Raw genomic sequence first — 18,733 nt, forward strand, 5'->3', positions numbered from 1 at the left:
TTTTAATTCTTTTTTACCATAAACAACATTTATTTAAATTAACAACATTTTCAACATTTATTTAGCTAAACAACATTTATTTAAATCGATTATTTTCAGCTTGTTGCTAGACTACCAACCAAATTTTTGTACGAGTCTTGAACTCAAATTAGTTAAATTAGATTAGTCACAAATAAAATTTGAAGAAAAAAAGGAAAACCGAATTTCTATTTGCCACAATTAGCATGAGGTGCATTTACATACACATTTCCGTTAGCTTCAATTAAGCTATAGCTAAGTGAAATGTTGCGCCGTGCTTGGCCTAAGGGGATCCACCCTCAAAAAATAATCTTTATATAAAGAAATTAAGAGCAATTCCAACAAACTTGCCAGTAAAACTGACAGAGAAGGAATCGAAGAATCAATCAAAATCTGTACATCTGAATCTCGCAACCAAATTAAGAATTAAAAAATAAAAGTCTTCATAGTAAAGACACCCAAATCTAGCATCTTGAATATCCATAAGCGCTTCATATATCATAGCCCTCGTACAGTACTCGTAACTGTCACACATTCACCATGGCCTTAAAAGTAAACACCACACTAAATCCCATAATCCATCGTGGCTTCTCGTACACACTCGCCCCTTTTTAAGAATCTAGAAAAGGAATCTTAAAATTCAAATTTTGAATTAACACAAATGACAGGGGTATTACTGGTAAATTCCACATCTTGTACCAGTTAAATTTTGTTTTTTGTATCTTCCTTCTTTTCTTCCAACAACGCCTTATGGAACAAACTGCATTCTTCTCACTCACTCACTAATCTCAACCACCAAAATTTCTGTGTGTTAAGCATTTGAATTTCAAAGAAGAAGTGAGAATTTCGTAGTAAAGTAAGAGGAAAAGAAAGGGGGGAGGAGATGTTCTATTCACAGTGTCTTCTTTCCAGAAATGGACCATTAAGAGCTATATGGGTTGCGGCTTATTTTCATAAAAAACTTAAGAAAGAACAAATTGCTCAGACTGATATCTCTTCTTCTGTTGGTAATATTTCACATTCCCTTCTTCTCTTCTCATCTTTTCGAGTTCAATTTTTTGTTTGGTTGTTTGCAAAAAAAAATATTAAATCTTTCTATTTTTGAAGTAGTTTACGCTGGACAGAGAACCGCTGTTTGATTTTTAGTTTAGGTTTTGAGAAATTAGTGGGACAGAATGTTGTTAAGGGAGTTTAATTTTCTGGGTTTTATGTGAATTTGGTTTTGGTGGAAAATTTTGAGTATAAAATTTTTGAGAATTGTGGTGGGATTAAATGTTGGTTATGGAGATTAATAATGTGGGTTTACTGTGAATTGGGTTTAGATGGAACATTTTCAGTACGATTTATAGGGTTTTGTTTTGTTAAATTATCTTCCTTTTTAGGATCTCCTTTGTGTTTCATTGTTAGTGTGAGGATAACTCTTCGTTGACTTTGTTCCTGTTTCTTTGTGTAAATCACACTTAAGTTGTATTTTCATGGGTTTTTAAAGGATTTGCTTTAGTTTTGTGCACTACTATGAAGAATTTCTCACTGGGAATCTTTAAAACTAGTTACAACCCCCTTAAACTTTGTTTTTAGGGGTTTTGTGGGGCAAGTTGTACTAATTAGGTTGGATTAGCAGGAAAATGAGGGTTTATAGTAGGACATGGCATAGTTTATTCCAATGTGGAACATTACATTGTAATGTTTTTGGGGTAGCTTTTTCCTCTTTGTATATCTTGAAACCTGTAGATGTAGGCTAGGAAGCTAGATAGGGTTTCATTTAAGATGATCAAGTTCATCGAGTTATGCCAGAGAAAGCACATCCAGTATCCCGAGTAACTAGATTCTAGCGATGTAATTACCCCATTGGATTGAAGTACTATTTAACTAGCTGATGTAGGCCTGTTGCAAGTTTTATAGACTGATGATGATGCAATGGGTATATGGTACTAGAGTTATTTGAAGTCCATCCTGTACTGTTACAATGTGCCTTTGGGTTTATGGTGGTTCTTAGCCTTCAAATTTGCTGCCTTTGGCTCGGCTGGCGTGTTCTTTGAGTTTGTTGGTAAATCATACTGTTTTCCCTAGTACTTTGATGAATGTTTGCATCTCTATGTTGTTAAGTCGGATGCTTTTACATTTGACCTTCTTTGTTTCTGCTGTCTAGTTTTTCTTGAAGAAAGTCGAATATCAGTATCATGAATCATGATGTATTTAGTCTATAGTTAAGTTGCTATACTGACAATTAAATTTATCTGTCTTATATCTGAAGTTGGAAATATTGTATTACTTTTTCGAACTGTTCGGTTCAATTGTCTACGTTTTTAACCAACTTAACTTATATGTTTTTTTGGCATTTATTGCAGATGAAATCGTTCTAAATGAATATACTGTCACGTATAGAGTACTGGGTTACCTTCTTCTTGGTGTGGTCAGGATATACTCAAAGAAAGTCGAGTATCTATTTGATGATTGTCAGGATTGTCTTGTTAGAATCAACATGTACAAAAAAGATAAGTTACCCAAGGAATCCATGTGTGCCCCACATTCTGCTATCACTCTGCCAGACACATTCGCACTTGATGCTTTTAATTTAGAAATTGTAGAAGATGTGACTGGAAGATCAGATCATGTTTTAGAGCAGGATTTTAGCAGGTAAGACTTTAACTGTGTTTAAATTATGTTTCACGGACCAAACGGCAATAAATTGTTTTCGCTAATTTTCAGGGAGAAATCAAAAACCAACGAGCAAACACTAGAAGGTATCCAAATCTTAACTTCCTGTCCAATATTGACTTTACTTTCCATTTCCGACTAAACATTTTTCTTTTGATCAAATAGAAGCATGGGAAATTGCAAGAAATGCTTACTTTTTGGACAAGGTACTTTTGGAATTATATGTTTTCTAGGCTTATCTCTAGCATTCTTCATGTTATTAATCATTTGATGTAGCACCTTGTTTTTGAAAACGAATGTGCCAGGCATTTAATTTCCTCTATGAATTGACAAACAGCACGATGAATTTCCTGGATTAGTGCTTTAGCAGGATTCTTGTCCACAATTGACCACCTTTGGCGGATAACTAACTGCTACCTTGTTTTGTGTTTATTTTCAGTATCAAGAGGAGGGCACAGCTTCCTTTGCCAGTAGTTCTCACAATGCACCAATTGAAGAGTATGTAGTCTACCCCATGTTGTCTTTCCATGACACTAAAAGGATATTTTGGTGGTGACATCTTTATTTTTGCTACAGTCCTCCTTTGTCTCTGGCGGTGGACATTGGAGTGAGACTAAGCCCGGCACGAAGTGGATCACATGCAAGCATCGAGAAGCTTCAAAACCTTCAGTTTCTTCAAGAAGATTATGCAGATCTTGAAATGTTCTCTGAAGCAGATGAACCTCTTACTCCCAGTAAACAAAATATCGAAATGAATAATCACGAGGAACGGATTATTTCGATGGAGATGACACCGCCTGGGAATGAAAATCTTCTAAGTGTTCAGCTACCTCAAGAAGAGGGATGCCCAGACCTTGAAATGTCTGTTGAAATCGATGAACCTCGGACGCCGAGTAGACAAGTTGATGAAATGAGTAGTAAGAAAGAGCGTCAGGTCAAGAATTTGGAGATTAGACTGCCTGGTCTTGGGGAACCTCATGATATTAGTAAAAACCATCCAGTAGCTTCACCAATAGACAAATGTGCTGACAAGTTGTCGAACATATTAGGTTATCAAGGTATATATACTTTCTCAAATGGGTTTTTATGCTGAAATTATTCTTTGAATGACGGTTATGTTTACATAATTAGCTATAGGCTAAGAACATTGTTCTTTCCTGCTATCGATAATGTTATAGCTTGAGTGTTACTTATCTATGGGGAATCAAAAGCCAAGCTGAAATTGAAATTATATTATTTTTTGCATTGATGTCTTGACCATCTTTGTTAGGTGATGCTACCCCAGAGGTCGTTGGAGTTCAAACTCCCGCTAGGAAGGACCAAGGTAGAAGAACAAGGAAGCGAAAAGTTGTATGGGATGACACTGCAGTGTTACCAAATGAGTAAGATTGCCACAGCCTTTACATTTAAGTAATATTTCCTGCTGGAAGTAATCGCTTCTGGATTACCTTATTGTGGGTACAATCTTCTTGCTGTTTTCTTTAGGATGTTCTTTAAATGAAATACCAATGGCACGCTCATAGGACTAATTGCACATATTATCTCATCTTTGACCCTTACAGAGTAATCAAGCAAAGCATATATGACTCAAGTTCATTAGTATTTAAGCGGAGAAAAGCTCCAGTGACTGCTCTAGGCACTTGGAGAGCCAACACAGTTCCCAAACTCTGTCAGGACTTTACGAAGCCTTTGATTCTTGGTAAGTTCACGATGTATTCTTTTAAAATTGCTTGGGCTATCCAGGACTTACCACTACTTCTGATTACAGGTTGTTCTTGGCTTGAGGACCTCTTCTACAAAAAGAAATATAAGGTCCAACAAGTTGAAGCGGATAAAGCTTCTAACAACTCGACAGAGAAGGTACATGAGACACAATCCAAATATTCGGAACAGCATGTAGACATGGAGGAAAGTTATGTTGATCCCCCACCTTTGGCATCTGTTGGGTTAGTTAAGTGCACCACGTCTAGGGTATCTGGCGAAAATGGAGCTGAAATTTTCAGTGGAAGTGAAGCAGAAAAGAAAGCTGCAACTGAGATCCCAGACCTTGGGCTTAATCTGACAGATGAGGTAGAAGTATTTAGTAGCTTCAGTTGTGATTTGTCCTTTTATTGTTATTACCGAAACACAGGACGGATTCTAGGTTCCCAATACATGGGCATATGGCTTTAAGGGATCTTTTTTATGGTTGAATTTTTCGTTTGTGACAATATGTCGCATTTGCAGGAAATAGGCCAGCATGAAGACCATCAAAAGTCAGGTACGAGACTGCTGAAAAAACAGTGTGTTTATGTATCCTCAGCTTTAAAGATTTTTAATTATTTTTTATTAATCTGGTTATATGTTTTTTTTTTTTTTTTGCTGATGTCTAGGTGAATTGTCAGTTACCACAAGGTAAGCTAGCAAAGCTTGTCTATTGTTTTCATAGTTGTGTGATTCTGTCTGTTTTGATGGTTTATGTTCTCTATTTACAACTTACAACTTACAACTTACAAACTTGTGTTGTACAGAAAATTGGCCAAATATCTGTCTGAAAGCTTTCAGAGTAAAAAGGGACAAAACGAGAAGGAAGTTTTAAGTTTGGAACCAATGCTTAAAGGCAGGACAAAAAGGGAAAGTGCTAAGCTGTTCTATGAAATACTGGTACGACAGTTTGCTTAACTATTATTATCATTTATTCCGGTCATTTGGATAAAGTCCCATCAACTGTCGATTATTTACACAATTCAGTGCCAGAAATGTTAATTTGAAATCAAATAACGAGAACATTGCATTGCAGGTGTTGAAGACATTGGATATGATAAATGTGAAGCAAGAAGCTCCATATGATGACATAGTATTGATGCCAGCAACTCTGCAAACTGAAGAAAATCTCTAGAGCTGGTGGTCGTAGTAGCATAGGAGGAGAGATAAGTTTAACATGCACTGATGCAGACTTAGGTTTAGCAAGGAGTAACATGTATAGTTGTAGAAAGTAATCACTGATACCATGGTTGTTACCTTTGTATCCAGGTGGAATAATGTTAATTAACTGTAGAGACTAGTAGTGACCCCGGGTCTTTAAATCTAAAGACCTGCCTTTTGTAGTATATGAAGTTTTGAGTTCTTAAATTGCGTACATTATGATATATCACATTGCAGATGTGTTTCAATTCCACTCAACACACAGTATTTAAATTGTAATTGTAGCTAGAAAAGCCATATAAATCCTAGATTTCTGACGGCAATAGATGCTTGATCGTAGGCACGTCCCAGGTAACTGGTCGCCAATCGGAGCTGAGTTGAAGGTGTCTATTGTCCGAGTGCATCTCAACACACCCAGGCGACCCAGGCGATGCACCAGAAATACAGTGTCGATTATATAACATGCATATTCCTTGACCAAACAATTAGTTCACACCGTATAGCGAGGTGTTTGCCTTTGCGAAATCCAGTTTTTTCCTGTCTCCTCTCTCTCCTTCTTTGTTTACAGTTTCCCCGTCTCCTCTCTCCTTCTTCGTACTCGTACACAGTGTCGACTGTCGAGCACCATCACCACCGCCGCCACACAGCTGCCACCTTGGAGTTTAAATTGGCGCTTAGTTTATTCAAACTTTGATTCATTATACCTTGCCGGAGATATGGGGTATTTCATTTGCTCGATTTTTTTTTGTCCATTAAGGTTGTTTGTGATAAAGTTTGTAGATAGACAAATTATTAGGGTTTATGAAAATATGGGATTTTTATTCAAATTTCAGAAATTTAACCTTTTCGTTCTTAATGTTTTGCAGGATGAAACGATCCAGCTACCCAATTTCTAAACCATTAGGATCTAGTAAGGCCGTCGCGAACCATCTATTCTCTTTTCTTATTTTTACTTAGTGTTATTGTAGATACAATTTAGCTTTCTCTGCATCAAAAGTATTGTGTATGTTTTTACAAATGACTTATCTTGAAAAGCTTTTGGATTCCTATTTCCTACTGGGGGTTATCATGATTGTTGCATTAAACCTATTTACTATTTTGTTGCAAAAAAATTTGCAATTTAAAACTGAAGTTTTGTCTAGACTGTAGAAGATAGAGTTTATACATATACATTGCCCAAGGAACCGATGTGATTCAGTTTTGAGTTCTCTTCGAGACTCTAAACCAAGGAAGAATTTTGCATTATAAGTTGTTTTCATTACTACCTATATGTTGAACTTAATTCTCTTGTTTTTATGGTTGGGAAGTTGATTTACATCATAGAATGTTGGTTTTAATGACTTGCAGGTGTGAAGGCCCAAAATATTACAAAAGAGTTTCCCCAAAAGATTCAACCGCAAGACATCTTATGGCTTTGTTTGCTACCTGAGAAAGAGCTTGTAAGTAGGACTAACTCCCACATTTATTCTTTGTATGCCTTTTGTTTGGGCTAAATAAATGAAATCTTCCAATTATTCTTTTAAGTTCATGGGATTTTGCATTGTTTATTGTTCGCCAAAGAAAAAAAACACTCTTGTCGCAAGATCATTGTAAAATGGAGCCAGTTCTTATGGTGGTTACTTCAAGTTGTTGAGGAAGATTGAGAAGATATTTCGGGAGAGGAACTAGAAGTAAAGGAAATTAGTTGCAGATAAAATTCACATTTGTCACGGAACCAATAATCCTATAAATAAATTATTTTTAGAATATTTTCTCAGCTTCCATCTACAACTTAAACTAAGCTTCACTGGAATTGAGTTCTACAATTTAATCAAGTAGTAAATGATTCATTCGACGGCACTTTATTGTACTCCTCTTTGGTCCTAGGTTGGAGGAGGAGTTTAAAATTGAGTAAATGATTCAAACGATGAATAAATTAAGTTTAATGTTTCAATAAGAAAATAGTTTTTCTAAGCATTCAGGGGTGATTAGAGCCTTGTAATCCTGTTTATAAGTTAACGATTTATGACATCCAAAATTGGCTGATACCCGAATATTGTAGTGACTCAAGTAAAAATCCTTCAAACTGTGATCTTTTGAAAGATTCCTATGTGTTTCAGAGCTCTAACCTTTGACGAACAGTAAACTTGGATATTTTGATTCGGTTACGTGACTTTCCTCCTCGGACATTGTTGTGGGTTCATAATGAATCACCAAGTTATTAGTTATGACTAATGTAACTGTTGCAGAGTTAATATGCATAATGGAATGCTTTTCATTGGTCGTATAGAAACACAATTAATGTATTTTTCACTGCTATCACCGAAATAAAAACAGTATGATGTTTGCACGAATCACAATGGAATGCTTTTCATACATTCACTACGCTACACATATATGTACTAATTGAAAATCAGCCGACTATGATAATGATTTATATCTTGGAAAAGATTTTTAATTACGTCATCTTGTTGATTTGTCAAAAGTTTTACTGCATATTAGATTGTCAAGTAATAAGGTGTGCGTGCAAATCTTTACCAAACAGCAGTACTGATGCAGTTTTTGAACTTTACTATGCACTTTATCTTTTATTGTTTATTGACTTTCTCTTGATTTGGATTTGTATACATTTTCCAGGACGTGCTACTTCTTTTGAAGTCTCTGGTCATCGAACGTGCAACATATGTTGGTCATGAGCACATAGCTAAGAAATTTGACTTGAGAATGCTTCAAAAGCTTCGTAAGTTCTTCATCTCATATTCTTTGACCTTGAAGTTAATGTTTCAGTTTTGATTTGTTTTCGAGGACTGAGACCTGAAAACATTTACATGTGCAAGTGACACTTACTTGCTGATCTACATTAAAGCTTTCTACTGTCAGGAGCATCATTTAGTGTGAACTATATTTGATGCAGGACATATTTTTCAACCTAAATTTTTATGTTCATCAGCAGTTTAGCATGTTGCCAAGGGAAATAAACTATTTATATATTTGTCTAACTGAGATATCCATGTGCAATTTGTACAGACCGTCATTTGATGGATGGTGATACCAATAAGCTGAGTTCGGAACTCGTCAATACTGAATTCTTTATCGATCAAAACGAAGATCTGGAAGGAGGACAGATTGAAGATAATGACAAGACCCAAGCTAGTCTAATTTTACGCCTCTCTAAAATGGGGAAGGACACATTGAGATGGGTTAAAAACCTTCTGGAAGAAGTAAGTGCTCCAATAAATGTTAAATTGAGAAAGAAGAAAAACAGTAGCAGGACAAGAAATAATGATGTTAGTTTAATGCATAGCTTAAAATTTGGTCTGTATGCTTAGAAGACTTGGGGTTCTTAAGGATTTTTGCATGTATGGAACAATTGAAAACGGTGGCTTTCTTATATGAAATAATAGAGAGAGATTCAGGGCTTCTTGTAAATGTATAAATGCTTATCAGATATGTTTTGTAACTAGCGAAAAAAATACCCAAATTATTGCAACGGGCATGATTTTTCTTATGCGAAAAAGTTTTTAAACAAAATCATGGTCAGAACAGAGTAATAAAACTTTTTGCAAATTGAGTGGTAAGGCTTGATTGCAATAGGAAAACATTTGGTTTTAGAGGACCATATAATAATACTCTTTCTTTAACTTTCATCAATCTTTTTCACCTTTCTTACTTCAAATCATAAAAAACCATCGTGATTGGAGTTCTCTATATCTTATCTTTTCCTGATTTAGTAGTAGTGTTAACTTTTAACATTTGTGTCTTTTGTGGCTGGAATGAACTAAAGTTCTTCTTCAAGCTTTTCTTTGTTGGTTTCTGTTTTTGTTTTTAATATTTCTCTTTCACTCGGATTTCTGTTATTCTCTAATGGATTTCTAATTTTCAGGGCCTCATATATTCATCAAATCATAGGAAGCATCTGGTTTTGGATTTTGGTTTCAAATATTCTCCTTCTTCACATGATTTGCGGACAACGGGTTCAAGTATCATCGACACAGTGTATATCCTCGGTTTGGTGGTCGAAATAACTGGAATTACAATGGTAATCATCAAAGTTGGAATAATGGATGGCACAGTGGTAACGGTCGTGGCAGTAACAATTTTCAGCCTTCTGGTGGATACCAAAATCAGTCTTATGGACGCTCATCCTATGGTCGTGGCAATAATATTGGATCTTTTCTTGGTCCGCCACCTCAATCTTCAGTTATTACTTGTCAATGGTGTAACACAAAGGGACATACGGCACAGACTTGTCGTCGCCTAACTCAAACACCAAATTTTGACCTTCCACAGGCCTTCTCAGCAATGCAGATTCAACAAATGTCGCATGAAAATCAATGGTTTGCCGACACAACTGCCTCTGCCCATATGAAGTCTGATTCATCTCAAATGACAAATCGTCTTGACTACAATGGTAATGATACAGTGCTTGTTGGTGATGGTAAACTATTGCCTATTACAGGAATTGATGATGTGCATCTTACCTCACCTTCTTCTCGGTTAACTCTGAAAAACACGCTTCATGTTCCTTCTCTTGCTAAGAATTTAGTGTCTGTTGGGAAACTAACACGTGATTCTGACTGTGTTTTTCAATTTGATCGTTATGGATTTTGTATACAAGATCGGCTAACGGGAGCTCTCCTATACAAAGGCAAGAATGAAGCTGGATTGTACCCTATCATCTCTAGTGCTTCCTCTCAATCTCAGTCATCATCTGTCCCAGCTTCCTCCGCTACTACCATTGGCATTCACACTAGTCCAACAGTGTGGCATATGCGCTTAGGTCATCCAAACAATGCAGTTTTTCAGTCTCTTATGTCAAGTTTATCACTAGATTCTAGTTCCTCTTTTACTAGCTCTATTTGCTCTAGTTGTGCTGGTGCTAAGCATCATCGTCTTCCTTTTTCTTCTCGAACTACTTATTCTAATAAAATTGACACTGTTATACATTCGGATCTCTGGGGTCCTGCACCATTCTTATCTAATTCTGGTTTTCGCTATTTTCTTTGTTTGTTGATGAATGTTCTCGTTTCTCTGGGATATATTTTCTGCCTGACAAAACACAAGTGTTTCGTTGCTTTCTTAACTTCAAAGCTATGGTTGAAAAACAATTTTCTATCACCATAAGAGTCTTGCAAACTGATGGTGGCACTGAATATGCTGAACCCTTAAAATCCTTTTTAACTGAGCAAGGAATCATTAGTCAATCTTCTTGTCCTAGCACGCCTCAACAAAATATCCTTGTTGAACGAAAGATTTGTCATATCACTGAAACTGGACGAGCATTAATGCTTCAAAGTGGTCTTCCCAAGAGTTTTATGCAACTGCTGTTTATTTAATAAATCGACTCCCTACTCCTACTTTAACCAACGACTCTCCATATTCTGTTACTCATCATTGTTTGCCTGACTATACATTTTTAAAGGCTTTTGGATGTCGTTGTTATCCTCTTTTACATCACTTTACAGCCCAAAACTCTCCCCTGTATTTTCATTGGTTATAGTGATAGACATAAAGGTTATAAATGCCTAGAAGTCAAGAGCAACAAAGTCTATATACCTCATCATGGCATATTTGATGAGTTTGTCTTCCCATACCCTACTAATGCTAGCACTATAATTCCTACTCTCAAGTCTAATGCGGCTACTGGTACTCTTTTCGCCTGGCCAAATTCAATTACTGCAACACATATTTCCTCTTCCCCTTCATCGCAATCTTTTCCTTCTTCTGAAATTTGTGTTACTCCAGTTCCATCTTATCCTGTGCACTCGATTCCTATAATTTCTGCTCCTGTTTTTCCTTCAAATTCCACATCTTCTTTATCATCATCAGAAACTTCTTCTTCATTATTAACTCCTCGACGTCTCTCATTTTCTGACACAAATTCGACTTCCTCCCAAATGTCATCTCCTATAGCATCTTCCACTGCTCCACTCTCTTCTGATCAATTATCTTCAGCATCTTCTGCTTCTGCTTCTACTTCTCTACCTACATCTACAACAGACTTGCCTAATGTACAGGAGCCTCCTCAGTCAACTGCTAATACTCATCATATGGTTACTAGACTCAAGGACCATACTATTCAACCCAGAAGCTTTAAGGGTTGTTTTTCTACCAGATATCCGATATTACAGTGTTTTGCAGCTCAATTTTCTTCACTTCCCTCTGAGCCTACTTGTTTTACTGCTGCATCTAAATTCAAAGAATGGTGGGAAGTCATGCTTGAAGAGTTTAATGTTTTTTTGCGCAACCGTACTTGGTCTCTTGTTCCTCGTCGTATTGGTATGAATGTTATTGGTTCTAAATGGGTATATCGTGTGAAACAAAAATATGATGTATTTCTTGACATACAGAAAGCACGATTAGTTGCTAAGGGTTACTCACAACAATATGGGATTGATTATGATGATACGTTTAGTCCCGTTGTAAAGCCAGTTACAGTTCGTCTAGTTCTAAGCATTGTAGTCTCTTGTTCTTGGCCAATCAAGCAACTTGATGTTAAGAATGTGTTTCTCCATGGTTCACTTGATCAGGAAGTGTATATGGAACAACCTCAAGGATTCGTGGACCCTCGTTATCCTGATCATGTTTGCTTATTACACAAGGCTCTTTATGGTTTGCAACAAGCTCCTCATGCTTGGTTTCATCGCTTTGATGCCTTTCTCTTGGATATTGGATTCAGATCTTCACATTCTGATCATTCCATGTTTATTAAACAGTCTAGTATACATTGATGATACCATTATCATTGGGAGTGATAATGTTGGTCTTAGTAATCTTTTGCCTACTCTTCAAAAAGAATTCTGTATGACGGATTTGGGGGACTTACATTATTTTCTTGGTCTGGAGGCTACAAGAACTAAGGAGGATTTGGTTTTAACTCATAATAGGTACACTTTGGATCTTTTGAAACGGGTTGATCTTTCAGATTCCAAGCCGGTGTATACTCCTGTTTCCCCTCGTTCGAAATTATCATCTACTGATGCTGCTTTATTTCCTGACATTACATTATATCGCAGCTTGGTTGGAGGATTGCAATACCTAAACATGACACGACCTGACATTACTTATACAATTAATCAGGTTAGTCAGTTTATGCATCGACCAACTCAGTCTCACTTCATGGCTGTGAAGCGTATACTTCGATATCTAAAAGGCACACTTGGTCATGGAATCTCTTTTCGGCGCAACAATCCTATGCAACTCACAGCTTTTTCTGATGCTGATTGGGGAGGTGATCCGGAGACTTCTCGCTCTACTACAGGTTATTGCATTTTCTTAGGCAAAAATCTTATTTCATGGGGATCTAAAAAGCAACCATTTGTGATGCAGTGCATATACACATTCCAGAAGATTCCACATAGAAGCTTGGCTTCTAAGTTTTTCCTAGTTTATGTCTTTCCCTATTTCAGTATTCTTTTAGATTTCCTTTTTGTTTCAAGTTTCCTAGTTTAGTTATTTTCTCAAGACTATATAAAGGCTAGTCTTATTATTGTTTTAGACACACTTATAATCGATTATTATCAAAACTATCTCCTTCTTCATCTACTTTTCTCTGTTTCTTCTTCTTCTTATTCAATTCTCTTCTTTCTTAACCTACAACAATCTCTGCATTGCTTTCTTTCTCTAATACCACATCAATTGGTATCATCCGCTTAGTTTAGGTTTTTCAACTTTTACTAGATCATGTTTAAATCGCTTTCGCAACCCTACTTTCTTACAAAAAAAAAATCATCTATGGCTAGCACCGTTACTCAAGAAGCTTTGGACGCTGCTATCACCAAGCTTACCAATATTATTACTACAAGTACGACTGCTAGTAATTCTGCTAATGCTGGTATAGCTGCAATTAACACCAACATTACTACGGTTTCAGATAACTTATCAAAGTTAGAAAAAAATTGCTTTGAACAGTTAACAGTACTGAAAAGAAGTTTGAAGATATTCATCTGATTCTAGATAAATTTGTCACTACTCTAAAGATTGAAGATGAAGAAACTATAAAACTCCTGGCTGAAGCAAAGAAACCATCATCATCAAAGAAGAATCTGTTTGTGCACAAAGATGATATTCCTGATGACATTATGCAAAAGATTAAAAGAACTCTACAACACGAATAATTTATCGGTTGTACCCCAAAGAAGGGTTCTATTATTCAAACTCATGACAGTGAGGATGAAGATAATGAAGAAGAACATCAAGAAAAGATTTGGATTGAAGACAAAAGGCTTAAGTCTTCACAAAACCCTTACAGTTCTCTACCCGAATACAAATTGAAGGCTAACATCCCAAGTTTTAATGGTAGTTTCAGAATTGAAGAGCTTTTAGATTGGTTTTATGAAGTTGAGGCTTTCTTTCAATTTATGGAGATTCCAGACCATTCTAAAGTTCGACTTGTTGCATATAAACTTAAAGGAGGTGCTGCTGCTTGGTGGGAAAGATTGTGTGATGACAGAGTGAACTCTTCTAAGCCTCCTATTCGTACTTGGGATCGCATGTGCAAGTTATTGCGAGCTAAATTTCTTCCAAAAGATTACAAACAACAGTTGTTTATTAGACTTCAACACTGTAGACAAGGAGCAAGGTTAGTCGAGGAATATGTCGCAGAATTTTATAATCTTCTTTCTCGGAATGAACTGCATGAATCAGAAGAACAACTAGTAGCAAGATTTGTGGAGGGTTTGAATAATTTGATTCAACAAGGAATGGTTCAGTTAGTATTCACCATGGTTGAAGCTATTCAACAGGCGATTAAAATTGAACGTCGACTCCTTCGCTCAGCTAAGATCTCCCAACCTAGACAAAGTCGTTCCCAAGGTAATTATAGACCTAATACTTCTTCTCCAAATTTTTCTCAAGAAGTTCCTCCAATGTATTATTCAAAGTCTTCGTATCAAGATGATAATAGTCATGCTTATCGTAAACCAGCCTCTACTACACCTTACATGCCTCCTCCGTTGAATACTGCACCTATTTTGCCAACTCCAATGGAGATTCAAGCTGTTCAACAGACTCAAGTTCAACAAAATCGAATTGCTGCTACTTCTGGAAATCGTTTTCCTAGCATAAATCAACAACAATTTCCACCACAACAACAAAACAATAATGCTTATGCCAAGTTTCGAGGAGACAGGTGCAATAAATGTCTACAACCTGGACATACGTCTAGTGAATGTCGGAAAATTAATGCTTTTATTGGAGATACTCAGTTCATTAATGAAGTCAATGATGATTTTAATGAACTCGATGAAGAAGATTCACCTGAAACTCAAGATGAAGACGAATTTGTTGGTATGATTCGTCCACTTCTTCTTACACAACCATGTCCTTCTCAAAGGCACAATATTTTTCGATCAAAGTGCTATATTGGTGGTAAAATTTGTAATATGATCATTGATGGTGGAAGTGTTGAAAATTATGTTGCTACTCACGTGGTTAAAAATCTTGGTCTTCCAGTGCATCCTCATCCAGCGCCTTACTCTGTAGGATGGGTTAATAAATCAACTACTCAAGATATTACTCACCAGTGCTATGTAACTTTCAAATTTGAAGGTTATGAAGATTCAGTTCTTTGCGATGTTGTTGATATGACTGCAACACATCTTCTTCTTGGTCGACCCTGGAAGTATGATCTTCAAGCAGTACATAATGGTTTCGATAATACTTATACTTTCAATCATAATGGGAAAACAAAAATTCTGTGTCCATCAAAATCATCTACAGATATTCGAGAATGTTGTGAAGAAAAAACAAGTGTTGTTGTAGCTACTATAGTCCATTATCTACAACAAAAGCATTCTTTGAACTCCCATGAAGAATCTAAACCTATGATTGAGTTTCCTGACAAAGTTCAGCCTTTGTTAACTCACTATAGTGTTTTATTTCCAAATGAGTTACCAACTACTCTACCACCATTAAGGGATATTCAGCACTGTATTGATTTCATTCCAGGATCCTCTCTACCTAATCAAGCACATTACAGGTTGAGTCCTACAGAACATGAAATTTTGCAAGGACAAGTAAATGATTTACTTCAAAAAGGATTAATACGACCTAGCACCAGCCCTTGTGCTTGCCATGCTTTCTTAGTTAGCAAAAAGGATGGTGGATGGAGGATGTGTATCGATTGCAAAAGTTTAAATCGAATTACAATTTCTTATAGATTTCCTATACCTCATATTGAAGACATGATTGATTTGCTTTCGGGTTCTATTATCTTCACAAAATTGGATCTACGCAGTGGATACCATCAGATAAGAATTCGAGAAGGAGATGAATGGAAGACAACATTCAAGACTCGTGAAGGTTTATATGAATGGCTTGTCATGCCATTTGGACTATCTAATGCACCAAGTACATTTATGCGACTCATGAATCGGGTTCTCCAACCCTTTCTTAGTAAATTCGTTATTGTGTATTTTGATGACATTTTGATTTTTAGCCGAAGTGAGCAAGAACATCTTGATCATCTGTCACAAGTATTTCAAGTACTTGCTGATAACTACTTATATGTTAATCTGAAGAAGTGCACATTCATGGCTTCATCAGTAACATTTCTGGGGTATGTGATATCTAATGAAGGCATACATGTCGATCCTTCTAAATTTCAAGCAATTAAAGAATGGCAAGTTCCTACCTCTATTCGAGATGTACGAAGTTTTCATGGCTTGGCTTCCTTTTATAGAAGATTTGTGCAGAATTTTAGCACTATTTCTGCACCACTAACTGACTGCCTCAAGAAAGAAAAGTTTGAATGGACAGAAGCAATGGACATAAGATTTAATACTCTGAAGGAAAAACTTTGTACTGCACCAATTTTTGTTTTACCAAATTTCGACAAACCTTTTGAGATAGATTGCGATGCTTCCATTGTTGGAATTGGCGCCGTTTTATCACAAGAAGGTCATCCAATAACATATCACAGTGAGAAGAATTCAGAGACACAAAAGAAGTGGTCTACCTATGAATTGGAGTTACTTGCCCTTGTCCAAGCCCTGAAGCAATGTCATACTTATCTGATCCATAGAGAATTCGTTGTCAATATTGACAACCATGCATTGAAATTTTTGAACACTTCTGCTAAAGTTAACATAATGCATGATCGATGGCTAGCTACAATCAACAAATACACATTTTCTGTGAAGCACAAAAGTGGTAAGTTGAATCAAGTTGCATATGCTTTAAGTATAAAATGTCATCTACTAACAACAATTCGTAATGAGAGTTTTGCGTTTGATTACATCAAAGACATTTATCCTGAAGATGATGATTTCGGTAAATTATGGAACCAATGCAGTTCTCAAAGTCATGAAGTTGATGATTTTCTAATACAAGATGGTTTTATTTTTAAAGGTAATCGTTTATGTATTCCAAAAGGTTCTCTACGCTTACATCTTGTGCGTGAATTACATGGTAGTGGTCTTGGTGGTCACTTTGGAAGAGATAAAACCATCACACTTGTAGAAGAAAGGTTTTATTGGCCTTCTTTAAAACGTGACGTACAAAAATTTGTACAAAAGTGCATGATCTGTCAGAGAGCTAAGGGTACCGTTCAAAATACAAGACTTTATACTCCATTACCAGTTCCTGATGCACCCTGGGTTGATATAAGTATGGATTTTATACTTGGTTTACCTCGTACTGCTAGAGGTAATGATTCTGTAATGGTCGTAGTTGATAGTTATTCTAAAATGGCTCACTTTATTGCCTTTAAGAAGTCCACTGATGCATCGAATGTTGCTGCCTTATTCTTCAAAGAAATAGTACGCTTACATGGAGTGCCAAAATCCATAACTTCTGACAGAGATACTAAGTTCTTAAGATACTTTCGGAAGACTCTATGGATGCGCTTGGGGACTGCCTTACAGTTTAGCAAAACTTCACATCCGCAAACTGATGGCCAAACAGAAGTAGTGAATCGTTCACTTGGTAATCTCATTCGAGCTAAATGTATGGACAATAGCAAGCAGTGGGATATATTACTACCTCATATGGAGTTTGCTTTCAATACTTCAATTAATCGTTCTACAGGAAGAACACCATTTGAAATTGTGTATTCTAAAGTTCCCAATCATACACTTGACTTGGTGGTATTACCTAACACTGCGAGTACAAGCACAACTGCAGATTCTTTCATTGACAAGGCTACTGAACTACATAATTCAGTAAAGACTAAGCTGGAACAATCTAATTCAAAGTATAAAGAAAATGGTGATAAACACAAAAGATTGAAGACTTTCAGAGAAGGTGAGTTAGTAATGATACACCTTAGAAAGGAAAGATTTCCAGTGGGAACTTACAACAAAACCAAGATGAAGAAGTATGGTCCTTTCAAGGTTTTAAAGAAGATCAGTGATAATGCATATATTATTGATCTGCCAAGTGACTGGAATATTTCAAACACATTTAATGTGCAGGAAATTTTCACTTTTCATGCTGACAATGAACTGTTGATTTGCACAGACACCTCGAGGACAAGTTTCATTCAAGAAGGGGGGGGATTGATGCAGGGCATATACACATTCCAGAAGATTCCACATAGAAGCTTGGCTTCTAAGTTTTTCCTAGTTTATGTCTTTCCCTATTTCAGTATTCTTTTAGATTTCCTTTTTGTTTCAAGTTTACTAGTTTAGTTATTTTATCAAGCCTATATAAAGGCTAGTCTTATTATTGTTTTAGACACACTTATAATCGATTATTATCAAAACTATCTCCTTCTTCATCTACTTTTCTCTGTTTCTTATTCTTCTTATTATTCAATTCTCTTATTTCTTAACCTACAACAATCTCTGCATTGCTTTCTTTCTCTAATACCACATCAAACTGCTTCTACTAGCAGTACCGAAGTTGAGTATCGTGTTTTATCCTCTACATCTGCTGAACTCACATGGATTCAGTATTTGCTGCATGATATGGGTTCCTATTTACAGCATCCACCAGTTCTGTATTGTGATAATATTAGTGCCACTTATCTTGCTATCAATCCTATTCAATATTCCAGATCCAAGCATATTCAAATTCACTATCACTTTGTTCGAGAGCGTATATCATCTGGACATCTACAGTTGTGTTATATTGCTACCGAGCATCAGCTTTATGATTTGTTTACCAAAGGATTATCAACTACCAGGTTTCACTTTCTTTGTAGCAAGCTTTCACGTTGTCTACCACCGTGTAC

At 36.3% G+C, this 18,733-nt stretch overlaps 2 protein-coding genes across 3 annotated transcripts; both read left to right on the top strand.

Moving 5' to 3' along the window:
* The first annotated feature begins 769 nt into the window (after nucleotides 1-769).
* On the top strand, nucleotides 770-5,828 carry LOC113298125 (sister chromatid cohesion 1 protein 2-like). Its single transcript, XM_026546799.1, has 13 exons — nucleotides 770-1,025; nucleotides 2,367-2,655; nucleotides 2,728-2,762; nucleotides 2,842-2,882; nucleotides 3,116-3,174; nucleotides 3,253-3,734; nucleotides 3,947-4,058; nucleotides 4,239-4,375; nucleotides 4,445-4,746; nucleotides 4,903-4,936; nucleotides 5,049-5,070; nucleotides 5,187-5,319; nucleotides 5,456-5,828. Exons 1-13 carry the CDS (start codon nucleotides 902-904, stop codon nucleotides 5,552-5,554), a joined length of 1,869 nt encoding a protein of 622 aa, XP_026402584.1. The 5' UTR covers nucleotides 770-901; the 3' UTR covers nucleotides 5,555-5,828.
* Nucleotides 5,829-6,059: 231 nt separating this feature from the next.
* On the top strand, nucleotides 6,060-10,505 carry LOC113298126. 2 transcript variants are annotated; one of them, XR_003334016.1, is made up of 7 exons: nucleotides 6,060-6,301; nucleotides 6,447-6,490; nucleotides 6,928-7,019; nucleotides 8,197-8,299; nucleotides 8,587-8,780; nucleotides 9,443-9,970; nucleotides 10,178-10,505. XR_003334016.1 is itself a non-coding variant. In XM_026546800.1 (6 exons), the coding sequence occupies exons 1-6, from the start codon at nucleotides 6,297-6,299 to the stop codon at nucleotides 9,818-9,820; spliced, it is 816 nt and encodes a 271-aa protein (XP_026402585.1). In that variant the 5' UTR covers nucleotides 6,060-6,296; the 3' UTR covers nucleotides 9,821-10,505. The 2 variants fall into 2 exon arrangements, 1 of the variants encoding a protein (XP_026402585.1); XM_026546800.1 differs by having other exon boundaries at nucleotides 9,443-10,505.
* The last annotated feature ends 8,228 nt before the right edge of the window (nucleotides 10,506-18,733 follow it).

The sequence above is a fragment of the Papaver somniferum genome, chromosome 7 (assembly GCF_003573695.1).
Source record: "Papaver somniferum cultivar HN1 chromosome 7, ASM357369v1, whole genome shotgun sequence".
Lineage (NCBI taxonomy): Eukaryota > Viridiplantae > Streptophyta > Magnoliopsida > Ranunculales > Papaveraceae > Papaver > Papaver somniferum.

Bases quoted from the DNA above. Each gene is read 5' to 3' on its own strand.
- LOC113298125 (XM_026546799.1), top strand. From the start codon at position 902: ATGTTCTATTCACAGTGTCTTCTTTCCAGAAATGGACCATTAAGAGCT. The intron at 3,735-3,946 runs GTATATATACTT...CATCTTTGTTAG, and splicing joins GAACATATTAGGTTATCAAG to GTGATGCTACCCCAGAGGTC. The intron at 4,059-4,238 runs GTAAGATTGCCA...TGACCCTTACAG, and splicing joins ACTGCAGTGTTACCAAATGA to AGTAATCAAGCAAAGCATAT.
- LOC113298126 (XM_026546800.1), top strand. The intron at 6,491-6,927 runs GTAAGGCCGTCG...AATGACTTGCAG, and splicing joins TTCTAAACCATTAGGATCTA to GTGTGAAGGCCCAAAATATT. The intron at 8,781-9,442 runs GTAAGTGCTCCA...TCTAATTTTCAG, and splicing joins TTAAAAACCTTCTGGAAGAA to GGCCTCATATATTCATCAAA.